The sequence below is a fragment of the Urocitellus parryii genome, chromosome 5, assembly GCF_045843805.1.
Source record: "Urocitellus parryii isolate mUroPar1 chromosome 5, mUroPar1.hap1, whole genome shotgun sequence".
NCBI lineage: Eukaryota > Metazoa > Chordata > Mammalia > Rodentia > Sciuridae > Urocitellus > Urocitellus parryii.
In genome coordinates this window covers 71,586,124-71,599,458 of record NC_135535.1, presented here as the reverse complement: position 1 = coordinate 71,599,458, position 13,335 = coordinate 71,586,124, and the positions used below count along the sequence as shown (strand labels likewise).

General features: G+C 32.6%; 1 protein-coding gene across 1 annotated transcript; it reads right to left on the bottom strand.

The window, feature by feature from the left end:
• Positions 1–1,399: 1,399 nt before the first annotated feature.
• Positions 1,400–12,654, bottom strand: Twf1 (twinfilin actin binding protein 1). The gene is made up of 9 exons (XM_026401423.1): positions 12,552–12,654; positions 10,869–10,946; positions 8,572–8,750; positions 7,134–7,229; positions 5,787–5,891; positions 4,009–4,134; positions 3,248–3,398; positions 2,944–3,065; positions 1,400–1,672 (listed from the first exon to the last, which is right to left on the bottom strand). The coding sequence occupies exons 1-9, from the start codon at positions 12,574–12,576 to the stop codon at positions 1,502–1,504; spliced, it is 1,053 nt and encodes a 350-aa protein (XP_026257208.1). The 5' UTR covers positions 12,577–12,654; the 3' UTR covers positions 1,400–1,501.
• Positions 12,655–13,335: the final 681 nt, after the last annotated feature.

The following is a 13,335-nucleotide window of genomic DNA, read 5'->3' as shown; positions in this document are numbered from 1 at the left end:
CCATAGAACAACTTAAAAGTGTATCTTTAGTAAACAAGTGCAACATTACTGTCAACTATATTGCATGTTTAAATATTATAGTCTAATTATTTGTAAACAAACAAAAATCCCACACAAATACTCTTAAATCTATTTTTTAAATCTTTCAACCCATAATTATTCTTATATGCTTTACTTAAACACACTGAATTTCTGAAAGGTGCATGTGTTATCTTAAATAATAAGGTTTAGCAATGAGTGCTTCATATTTTTTCTATGAAATGTGCATTTCTGACATTTGTTATACGCAGCATGGAGTTTAGGTCAAGAAATTCCAAATCCTGGACACCCACAGTTCATTTTGAAAACTCCTTAGTTATGGCTCTGCAGCAGGTTTAACAAATTAAATACGAAGTGTTCTAGCTCCCTCTATTTCAAGTATCAAAGAAATATGAGGCTCAAAATCTCTCTAGGTTATAAATGAAAATGCAAAGGTTTAGAGAACAGTTAAATGTGTTTTGAAATAAGATACTAATTGAAACAAGATCATTAGCTAGTTATTTATCTGTGTTAAGCTGTTAACCTCTAAAACTTCTAAACGCTTTTATATCTGAATATTTGCACAGAAGTGATATAGAACATAAACTACCCATAATTACAGAGAACAAAGTTTAAAAATTTTTCAATATTTTTTACTTTAGTTTGGTATCCTTTTGAATTATATTAATTTAAATTTCAATCTGTACATAAACATTTGGCCTCATAGTACTTATAATGAAATGATTTACTTTGGAAATAGACATTTTTTTAAAGCACTAGAAAAAAGAACTTCTAAGGCTATCTTTTGATGTTATCAGAAATATTGCAATATAGAAAACATCTGGTACCCTTAAAGTTTCAGAGTGAGCTGATCTTCAGAAATTTTAATGCCATTTAAAAAAAAAAAAAAGTCAAATAGAAAAGACTGCTGCAGTAAAGCACTGTTTCTAAAAGTTGTAGACATGATCCCAGTTTGTCAGTACAGTTCCTCAGAATAAGCAATTTCTACATTTTCCTAGGCATACTAAATTTTCAGCTTAGAAAACAATCTAACCTGGTCCTTAATTATTCACCAAGTAGTATGAATATTTTAAGGTCTTTCTGCTTCCCTTAAAAAAAAAATTCTGATGTCTGATCAAACAGTAATAAGTAGATCCCACTTTAAGACATCAGACTTTCTGGAACTGGCCCATCTATATAAAATTTTAAGAATTATGTGAAAGTGTGGAATCAATATTCTATGAAAACAGTGTGACAAAATTAAACATTACTAGGTTGAAACCATTTCTAGCTTTAACTCAAAAATAGAAATCATGAGTCTTCTATAACGTTAATTTTAAAAACACACAGAAGTGAAAAGTGCTATTTTTCAAAAAGTACGATTTTTCTCCCTACCATATATCAACATGGAATGATTTCAGTTCCCCCGTACTAAAAGCTGTACTTTTAAAAAACTAGTATTGCAATGCTTAATATAACAATTTTAATCAGTAGTGGCTTCCGTTTCAGCTGGACCCCGAATTAGTCTTCGAATTCCTCTTTTTCCTGCTGGACCTTTTGGTTTTGCAAAACTTTGCTTATGTGCATGCTGTTTGGGATGTACTTCCTCATAAAGGAAATCTGCAGTCAATTCATCCCCATTGTCTATCTCAATCTGCAAAGAGGAAATACTAATTTGTGTGACACAATATAAAAAAGCATAACATTCAAAACCTAATATAAGCAAAAAGCCAGTTTTTAGGTATGAATGTTCATAAGCAAATGCATAATACCCATTTCAGTAAAACAGAATCCAGGACCATATATGTAAATTGTTTCACCTCTTTTTCAGGGTATGCTATATGAATTGCTAAAATACATACCCAACTATAACCACTTTCTATTTGGTTCCCTCTTACTGTTCCTATTTAAATACGTTTAAAAATAGAAGCTACTTATTACATGCTCAAGTTGTTCTGCTTTGTTTCACTATATATTCAAGAAACATCACTCATTACTTCATCACTTGGTTCACTTGAAATCATGCTAGAACAGATGTAGGCAAAGTGATCTGCAGGCCAAACAGAGCCCAAGTCAAGACTATTTTATATTTTTAAAGGGCTGTAAAATATAAAAACAAACAGAACATGTGACAGGGACCATATGTGGCCTAGCAAAACCTAAAGTGTTTACTATCTGATTCTTTGTAGAAAAATAAATCAGCCAATCCTTGCTGTAGAGGTGTTACCCATAGTACAGTGATTCTTACAATCCTAATGGCTCACACAGTTCAGTATCTAAAATACTGGTAGTCTGAAAGGACCTGTATTTTAAAAGTTGAAGAGCTCAAGAATAAACCATTTCTTTCCTTAAGGCTTATCTGCACTGAAGAAAATAAATTTAAGAAAACTAGTAGCTTGGTTCCCAAAACTCATATGTTTATGCCAACTACTTCCTTTCTTAATAGCCGGAATGATTCCCAGAGATCCCCAGATTCATAGCCGGAATGATTCCCAGAGATCCCCAGATTCACAGATATAAACGGAGACTGTAGTTGTGTATTAATAAGAAATCCAGAATTAATCACAAATACGTAGCTCCAGCAGCACTCTCCAACAGAATTTTTTAAATGGATGGAAATGTTCTGTAAGTGCTATAACTCCCAATACTGATTAAGAAATTGAATTTTGAATTTTACATACATTTATATTTAAATTTAAATAGCCACTTATGATTTATGGCTACCATATTAGATAGTGCAGATCTGTAGAGAGATGAGAACAATGATAGCTCATCTCTAAGTACGTATAGGATACCCTAAGGATTCAGGAAGAGAACAATAAAAATAAACGTTTTCACTTATAACTCATAATGTACCCTGTCGTACATGGAAATGATAATAAAAAAACTAGTGAAAACTGAAGATTTTAAAATAGATGAGCCTACCTTTCTGATTATATCCATTTGTAGCTGTCTCTCGACAATTTCTAGCAGAGGACTCTTGCAGCTAGAGTATAGCATCCGTTCTCTTATACTGCATGTGTATCCAGGCATTGAATAAATAAAAACTGTTAAGTTAAAAATAACAACAAATACAATCAGTAGCATATCAATTAAAGCAAGTACATAAACCACATAAAATTATAATTAAGCCACTGGACAAGAAATAAATAAGAATATAGTGCTGAAATATCAATAAGCAAAGTGAAAATAACATATTAGAAATAATATACTATATATATATATATACCTATGGACTCTAAGTAGTCTCCTTCATGGGAATGTTTATACAGGAAGAAATGATAACGTGCTGAATCCTTGGGAATCCTCTTTGGCAAATCTTTCAGTTCTGTATTTGTTGTGTTGGCCAAAATTATAAATTCATTTTTTATATCTATTTCCTATCAGTAAGAAAAAAAATGTTCATTAAAGCAGAGATTAAGTTGAAAGTTTTTTTAATATATGTTTTTTTTAGGTGTAGGTGGACACAATACCTTTATTTTATTTATTACTTTTATGTGGTGCCAGGGATCAAACCCAGTGCCTCATGCATGCTAGGCAAGTGCTCTACCACTGAACTACAAACCAGACCTAAAGTTAAAATTTTATAATAAAAAACCTATAATAAGCCTGTAATCCCAGCAGCTCAGGAGGCTGAGGTGAAGGATCACGAATTCAAAGCCAGCCTCAACAACTTAGGCCTTAAGCAACTCAGTGAGACCGTCTCTAAATAAAATACAAAACAGGACTGGGGATGTGGCTCAGTGGTCAGGTACCCCTGAGTTCAATCTCCAGTACCCTCCCCTCATAAAAAGCTGCAATACAAAGGGGACTTAGTTCTGAATTGTTTGACATTTTCATAATAAAACATATAGTTTTTGTAATTTTTAAAAACGAGTAAAAATAGTCAAGAAATAAATTTTAATAAAGTTCTTAAAAAATAAACCTTATACAAGCTGTAAGCTACCAAAAAAAAGCAGTCCTTCATAACAACCCTTATACTTCTCTTACCAACTGCACATAGTTGAGCTGTCTGTTGTTTAGTTTTTCCAAAGCCTGGAAAGCTTCCCGAGAAATAGGAAATGCTACTCCTTGTAGTGTTTGATGCTTAGTGTCCACACCCACATCAGTTTGTACCTAAATATGATAGATACAATAATTTGCAGGTAAAACTATAGCAATTAGCAGTGTCCTATGGCAAAAATGAGAAAACCCAACATCTATGACATAGCATCATTCAACCCTTTCCCAATCTATAATTAAAATAATTAAAATTAATACCTAAAACACTGTGAATTTAAAAAGCAAATTATTTTTCACATCTGTTCATGATCCACTAGCACTGTGTTGACATGCAGAGTCCATGGCACATCTTGATGAAAACGTTAGGAGTGAATATTTGAGTAAGTGTGCAGTTTTAGTGGAAATTTGTTGAATTTTTGTTCTCTTTAATCTTCGCTATGCTTGGTTTGGCACAATTTCAAAGAGATATACAAACTTTTTAAAGTGTCACCTGATCAACCCTTTTAAGAACAAAATTTTACTTAAATTTACAAATCATAAAATATATGCAGAAATTTACTTGGTTCTCTTGGACATAAAATACAACACAAACACCATGCACTGAATTGAAAGAAGTACAAACAATATGCAAATACACAACACAGCTCAACAAGCTATACTACTGCAGAAGTTCCAGACGTAATAGCTTTCTTTACTAAGAGTATAAGTGTGCATGGATTGGAAGAGGGGGATTTTTCAAGAAAGCTTTCAATGAACATGTTTTAAGATTTTTATACCTGATAAATAATAGCTAGGGTAGAGTCTCATTTGCTGTGTTTCATCAGAAAGTTAAATACAAATTTTACTTTTTAAAAAATGAATGGAGATTCTACAGCATGATACTAGATAATGAAAACATCATAAAACATATGCAAATGCATACCCCAATATGATCCTCTGGGTTCTGATTGCAAGGAATAAAACAAACTATCAAACTTGTAAAAAAAAAAAAAAAATTCACATTAAAAAAAAACCCCATTCAAATAATGAGTTAAAAATAATATAATGATAGATTCTTGCTACTAATTAGTGATATTTAACCCTTTTCCAGACCAATTCCTATTTGTATGATACTCAAACTACTGAACTGTGGTTTGGGTTACTTGTTCTTTTCTATAAAATCCCAGTAGAAATACATTAATGATTTCAATATTCAATTAGAATGTCTGCAGAAAACACATTAAAATATGATTAAACTATAATGTGGTTGAAATTTATTGACTCATATGCTCAATAACTATGCAAATAACAATCTTCCACACTTATCTCCATCAAAGTTCATAGAAGCTAATTTACAAAGCTTGTAGAAATCTTGTACGTTCTACAGCATTTTTATTTTTTCTCTTTAACCTTACTATTCTCTGAAAAACATTTTAAAAAATCTGCTTCAGGCAACCTTATTAGATATGAAATTCTTTGCAACACACACTTCCCATTTATACAGTATTTAAAGCACAGAGTACAACAGTTGTATTTCTAACAGAAGATTTATTGTTGTAACGTACATTTGAGGAGAAACCTACTTATTAAACTAATAAGGAGTTTAATAATTATTTTTAACTTTCAAACAAAAATACATTAACCACACAGGTTTAACTCCAAACTAAACAGAATAAACCTAACTGTGCTAATATCTTTATTCTCCAGTTACCACTATATCTATTAATTAAGAATAGGGTATTCTGAAACACTTATAATCTTGCAAGCATTTCAAAGTTGTAATTTACCTCATTAATTTTAATCTGTCGTAATTCCTCCTCAGCTGCAGTCAATGGGGCAGGGGAAGACTGTGACAGCAAGTATTTTTTATATCCATGTAATGACACATCTTCCTGTAAGCATAGAAATGAACTATTATCAGTAATTCTCTAGACATAAAATTGGAGCAAAGTTACTTTAGGAAAAGCAAAACTATTAATTTACTAGAAATGAAATGAAATGAAATGAAAAAGCGTTAAGAATTTTATTTCTTTTAAAAAATCCCCTATTTTGAATATTTTAAAGGTTTCAAATTTTCTTAAGGGGAATGTCTATACTTTATTTCCTGAAGTTTTATAATGATTACATCTTTTGTATGAATTTGGTGGTGGTGACGCTGGTTATGATTCTAGTATATAATTGCAATTAACCTTCTGGGAATAACTGTCCAGTAATTATGCAATAAACAATGTATAAATGCAATAAATATAAATATATAAATATAAATGCAATAAATATAAATATAAATATTTATTTATAAATATAAATAAATATAAATATATATTTATATTTACTTATATTTATATAAATATAAATAAATATAAATATAAATGCAATAAATATAAATATAAATGCAATGTATAAATGCAATAAACATTCTGAATTTCATATTAAAATAATTATATAATTTTTCTATAATTATTCATGGAATATTATTATAGTTTGTATGTTAAAAGAAAATACTTCAAAGAGGTCTTCATATCATCCAAATTTTGTGGTTTGGAAGACAAACTCCAAAGAGAATTCAACCCAACCCACAATTAATGGTGAACAAGCATCATATTCCCATTTACTTTCTTGGGCTATCTAGTAGATTATATTACTTTATGAATCAGGAAAGCTCTGAACAAGTCAATAACAACAACAAAAAAAATCTGTTAAAAACATTTCAATTTTCTTAATTTGTGTGTATATGAATAAATACATTTATTCGCCATGTGAACATTTCAAAAGGAAAAGTATGTTTTAGTAGAACCAATTCTATAAATTCAAAATTTTATATTCTTTAGAGTTAACTTACATATCATGAAATACATTTTCTCTCTTATCCTTTTGTGTACTGATTCACCGATCTGAATTCTTATGAATCACCCATTATCTAGGAGTTCTTATTATTTTATTTATAATATCAAGAATCCACATAAAAATATGTTTTAGATGGGCACAGTAGTGCACACGTATAGTCCCAACTATCAGAGAGCTGAAAAAATAGAATTGCTTGAGGAATTTGAGACCAGTTTAAAAAACACAGTGAAATCTCATCTCTTACAGAAAAAAAAATTGTGTGTGTGTGTGTGTGTGCATAAGTTTTATACCTTTACTGTTCCAAATACTTCATCTTTAATGTGGCCACCTCCAAACTCCTTTTTTAAAGTTGCTCTTGTTGCTGCATACAACATTTTTTGCCGAACCTATTCAGTTGTGAAAATTTACTTAGAAGTTTACAGATAAAAACATACCATTTCAAAAGAAAGCAAATACTCAATGTATGAAAATATTCAAGCACATTAAAAATAAGTTGGTAAGCTGAAGTTCATATTGTCAAGCCTATAATATGCTAAAGTATATGTATATGAATAACCATCATAACATGAGTATGTCAACTGTCAATGGCTATGGTAGATTTTTAAATTATATGTCACATTTTTTGTAAAGTGAGGGAAAAACCCAATTTTTAAAAAGTTCCTCATTTTTCAAAGCACAAAATTAAATCCATTAAAAATATTTTAAAATATGAGGAAAAAATACTGAAATGAGGTAACCTGGATAGTGACATTTTTCCCAAAGCTAGATCAGATATTATCACTGAAATTGCTAAAAATCAAATAGTCATGGCTTACTTATGGCATATACCATTCTATGAGGCGCACAGAAATGAAAAGAAATACAATACATACTATTATGTAGGAGTTTACTACTATCTATGGAAAGCTACTAAAGTTAACTACCAACTAGCAGAAATAATTTCCTAATCCAGAAATAATTTCCTAATCCAGAAATAATTTCACAATCCTAAATGGTAAAATGCAATATTTCTTTTAGAGAGATTATGTAAAATTAAGATGGAATCATGTTTTTTAATTTTTTTTTTTAGTTGCTGATGGACACAATATCTTTATTTTTATTTATTTATTTTTATGTGGTGTTGAGGCTGAAACCCAGAGCCTAACATATGCAAAGCAAGCACTCTACCACTGAGCTACAACCCCAGGCCCTGGCATCGTGTTTTGCAAATGGTTTAAGAATTATCTTTTAATACGAACTTGACAATTCTTAAAATACTAGGTAGTATTCATATATTAATTTCATCTTTTGTTCTATTTAGTCAGTCTACTACCAACCTTTCTAAATGAAATATTTGTTAGTGTGCATGCCCATCACATGAATGATACCTATTAATAATTTATGAATATTAACAAAATTTAATATAATCTTCATTTAGTTATCAGAATTGTTATTACTCTCAGGGCAAAACAGCTTCATTCTTTAGAGGCAGAGTCAATTATAATTGCCCCAGATTTAAAATTTTTAAATCAATAATAATTCTTTTGATTTCAAGGACAAAATTTCTGAATCTAAGCACATTATTCCTCATTCCACAATACCAATCTAAGAATTATCCACATGATCGATCATTCCCTTCTACTGGAAATGACTACTGTTTATTAACCTTCATTTGGCCTAGAAATATTTCAGAAAATTTAAAAAAAAATTCTAGCACTTAATGGTAAACAAACTAAAATAATTACTTACATGAGAATGATCTGGAGACCATGCAATGAATATCCATTCATATCCCTGAGCATTCTGGGAATCTAACCTGAATAATATATAGCATGGCTGCTTGTCCTCCAACAGAGGTAAAATAAAGGAATCATAATCTTTATCCCAGGAATCTGAAGGCTGACTACATGATCCAATCACAAGTTGTTCTATGAAAAGAAATTTTTAAAAAGACAAATAATTGGTCTGAAATACCAAATTTAAAATAGAATATATACAAATGATCATAATAGTTTAGTTTAATGGTTGAATAATGATGATTGAATATATTTCTTTCAAAATGTCTATGCTATAAATTACCAACAAGACACATTTAAATAACTGTATTACCACTTAAAACTAGCATTTCTGAAATTAATATTGAACTGTAAGACATTTTAAATAAAATTAGATTTACCAATTTTGCTCAGATTTAAAATTTGCCTCAAAGCATAACTTGTTATCTCCATTTCTAAGTGCTATCTGCCAGAACTGAGTAAAACTGTGGATGAATTCTTCACACAGAATTTTTTGCACATATGCACAAAGGTATTCACTACAGTACTATATAGTAACAGTGAAAACTAGAAATAGCCTCAACATTCATCAATAAGAATAAATAATATGTGGCAGAGTTATATGAAAACATTCTACTTAAATAGGATCCATAAACTATCAAAATGCCTTATAAAAATAACATTTATAGAATATGCAGAATTAAAAAAATATGCAGAATAAGATAGTATGTAGTTTATGTGAATTTAAAATACTCAAAACAGCACTATATTTTATTAAAGGATACATGTAAAAATAGATTGTACAAACCATTAAATTTTAGAAAATCATAAAATTTAAAAATTTTTTAAGTTTATAACATTGACTTTAAAAAGGCTTAAAGCAGGCTGGGGTTGTGGTTCAGTGATAGAGCGCTTGCCTAGCACAGGTGAAGCACTGGGCTTGATCCTCAGCACCACATAAAAATAAATAAATAATTGTTTTAAAAACACTTTATTTTTAAAAAAAAGCCTTGAAGCAAGTATTTTAAAATATTTAAGTCATTAATTTAAAGGAAGAGATAGGTATTTGTAATTTATTCTTTGGAATTTATTTTTTTCTCAAAACAAACAAAAACACAGAAAACAATGACATAGGAAATAGTTTTCCTTCTGAAGAGATGCTAGTTAGATGAACTTTAACTTGTTTACTTAACTAGTTACTTAGAAAGTAATGACATTTAAAATTTTAGCTCAATATTGCTAAAATATGCTGCTTTTCAGTATACATTTATTCCTTTGAATATTATAATATCTATAAACAACTGCTGATTTTATAAACTATTCTGGTTTTGTTTTTCTGTCTTTACAGTATTAGAGATTGAACCCAGAAGCCCTCTATCACTGAGCTATATCCTCAGCCTGTTTTGTTTGTTTGTTTGTTTTTTAATTTTGAGACAGGTTCTTGCTAAGTTGCCGCTGGCCTGGAACTTGTGACTCTCCTGTGTGTACCTCTGAGGTAGCTGGGATTATAAGTGTGTGTTAATGCACCCAGCTGTTTTAGTATTTTCAATAGACAAGCAGAACTAGAAAACAAATTAGATTTACTTCCAGTTTATTAAAGGACAAGTTATTTTTCCAAAGCAAAATATTTCCAAGTATTTAAGAAAATAGGTCATTGGAAGATCTTAACACATTCAACAATCAAGTACTTATAGCAATAACCGTACAAATTCAAATCTATCTGATTTCAATTCTCCTAAACCAACCATTTTCCCAGTTTATCCAATTATTTCTAAAAAGTCAACTTAGAGTTTGTTAATTCTCAGAACTTTCCCGAAACAAGAAAAGGTAATCATTTCTGTAGTACAGGTTGCAATCAGATGGAAAAAATGAAAGACTACTTCAAAACAAACTTTACCAAATAATAATAATAAATTCACAAGCTACCTTTTTTCCATTTTTTATAATCACCCGTTTACTGATTTCCATACAGAAAAGAATGAAAGCACTGTCATTAGAAATAGTGATGCAGAAATTTGAGACACAAAAAAGCATAAGAAAGATGTTACACTAAAAATAAGCTTTATGTTTCTCTGATAACTACAGAATTTAGAAGAAAAACAGGGGCCTCTTTAGCAACCTGCACAAAATGTGAAAAATCCAAAGTTCTTGAGTGAAGGTTTGAACTTGCTTCATACTAATTAATAGTTCGAATTACTGACAATACTTAACAAATTTAAAGTATAACACCTAGTAATCCAGGGACACAAAACATTTAAAAGTTTAACTAACCATTTTCAATAGATATTTTCAGAAGTCTGTATTTTCCATTTCTGGCTCTGGCAAAGATATCTTTAACATCTTCACTTGCTGTGGAGAAAAGGGAAAATAAACCTAGTTTTTATACTTAGAAGTACTTTATTTTACTATCTAAATATAATGAAAAAATAAATTATAATACAAAGGAAAAGCTGGAGCATCCTCTTATTATCAGTATTATAACATTTAAAGACATAAAATAGTGGGTATTGAGTACAACTAAGAAATATAAATGTTAATATAAGCTCTTCAAACATTAATTAATATACATATTAACATATGTTCTTTAAACATATTAATTCCAATCCGTCTTAGCTAGATAATTCTACAGGAATAACACAAAAGTAAACATACTGAAGGTACTCAAACCAAATAATCAGCAAATTATTGTCTTGAAAACGCTTTTACTACTTGTTTGAAAATGTTGAAAAGTTGTTTTCATTGTCTTCTAGTTCAATTTCAAGCTTGTAATAGACAGCTTTTTTATCAATTCATTCTCTGTATATGCCTATTAAAAATAGCAGTATCAGATATACTATCCTGATTAAACAAAAAAGCCAGTTAATACCTATTAGATCTTATACTTCTTATTTCTTGTATTTCCCCAAAAGTTAAGCTCATTAAAATACACATTTAATAACACAACTTTTCTGCACCTATTAAAACTTCAATTTCGTTTGTTTTTTTCTGTTACCAGCAAGAGGACGCTTTAGGCAGTGCTTACTATGAGGTTCAAGCATGAACTCATAACTGCATATTAAAACACTAAAATTAATGCGGACAAATAAAACAATGCTTTTAGAACTGAGACTTTTTGCTTGTGTGTCCATGAGACTGGAGGTTTGCGAATAGTCAAAAGACCCTTAAGAGTACAACATACAATTAAGTGTTTATCTGGGGGAAGGATTCATTGCCTATTAACAGGAAGAGGTTGAGTTTATACTGGAACTCATTAAGAGATCGTGAGTAACCCCGGGACATATTATTTGATTCTGATGAGGTGAGCGCTTCCAGGCTGCCCATTTTCAAACCAGAAAATAATGGAGGGCAGATACACAGTAATTGCACATTCAACTGTCGACACGGGATACAATTAAAGGCAACCACACAGATCAGACTTTTTCAGTTCCCCTGGAAAGGACCTAGGAAAAAGATCGAAATGCACCCCATCCTCAGGATTTCTCTTAACATAGTCTACGCTCACATTCGACAGAAAATGCGGAAAAGAGTTTGGGAAGCACTCTGCAGATTTAAGAAAGACCCTGATATGTTTCTTTTTACAATCAAAGTCTAGTAAAAAGAAAACTCGCCCAGCCCGACAGATAAAAAAGAATCCCAGGCGCCTCCACTCTAGCAGCTCTTCCCAGCCTGACAAAAGGGGGAAAGTTGAGGTAAAGCCGGGGCACGGAGGGCACGCCCCCTCCACACCGGCCGCCTCGGAGAGCAGTTTCCGACGCTCCTCCGAACTCAGGGTTGCCTGTTACGTGGCGGCGGCCGGGGCTGGGAGGGACGCAGGCCGGGAGCACCCGGGAAACTGGAGCGCCCGAGAAGAGGGGCAGGCTAGACCCGCAAGTCGCACTCCCAGCGCCACAGCCTGCCGGTTTCCCGTCGCCTTCCGGGAGTCCCTTCCCCGAGGGCCGCGCCAGGCGCCGTTACCTTGGATGCCGGTCTGGTGGGACATGGCGGCGGCCGCGGGCTCCCGGCTCCAGCGCTGAATGCAACGAGCGGCCCCGGCCGGCAGCTCCAGGAAGTGGCAGCTCCTCCGCCCGCCGCCGTACGTCATCCGCCCGCGACCCACGGCCGCCCCGCCCCGCCCAGCCCCACGAGGCCGACGGCGCCCCTAACGCCCCAGTCGCCCGCCGCAGGTCCACTCCCCCGCTCGCCCGCGCCGCGCTCCCTGCCAGGGGTCTATATCTTTCGTCATTTGTAGTCGCTCCTTCGATTTCGCCAGCCGGAAAGCTGGTGCTAGCACCCTGCATACCCGCCGCCCGCTGGCTCTGCAAAGGATGCTCAAAAATGGAAATGACCATTTTACTACACGTATATTTTCACCTTAGAGGATGTGCACAACCTCCTTCTTGGTTTACTCTTCTTGTGATCCACACAATATGATGTAAAGAAAAGGTCTATCCTGCATCCTCCCTTTTAAGAATGGAAATTAATATATAAGAAGGTCTTTATTTTCCCCACGATTTAAATTAATCTCCAACTGTTGACTTGACTTTTCAGTTGGGCATATTTAAACCACGTTTTTCTTTCTCTTCATTCCCAAAAGAGGCAGTCACTGAGAATGAAAAGATTAGTATTGAGTGTTCCTCTGTGGTCATTTCTACCCCCTGGAAACTGTAAATCTGCTCTGCTCTAGATTGGCCCTCTATTCTCTTAGACAATTATTCAAATAATTTGCATGATAGCATATATCAGTTGAAATTCTTTCTCA

Excerpts from the sequence above, each read along its gene's own strand:
- Twf1 (XM_026401423.1), bottom strand. The coding sequence starts at position 12,576 with ATGTCCCACCAGACCGGCATCCAAG. Across the intron at positions 10,947-12,551 it reads CCACCAGACCGGCATCCAAG|CAAGTGAAGATGTTAAAGAT; the intron begins GTAACGGCGCCT and ends TTTTCTCCACAG. Across the intron at positions 5,892-7,133 it reads AAGTATTTGGAACAGTAAAG|GAAGATGTGTCATTACATGG; the intron begins GTATAAAACTTA and ends CTATGCTTACAG.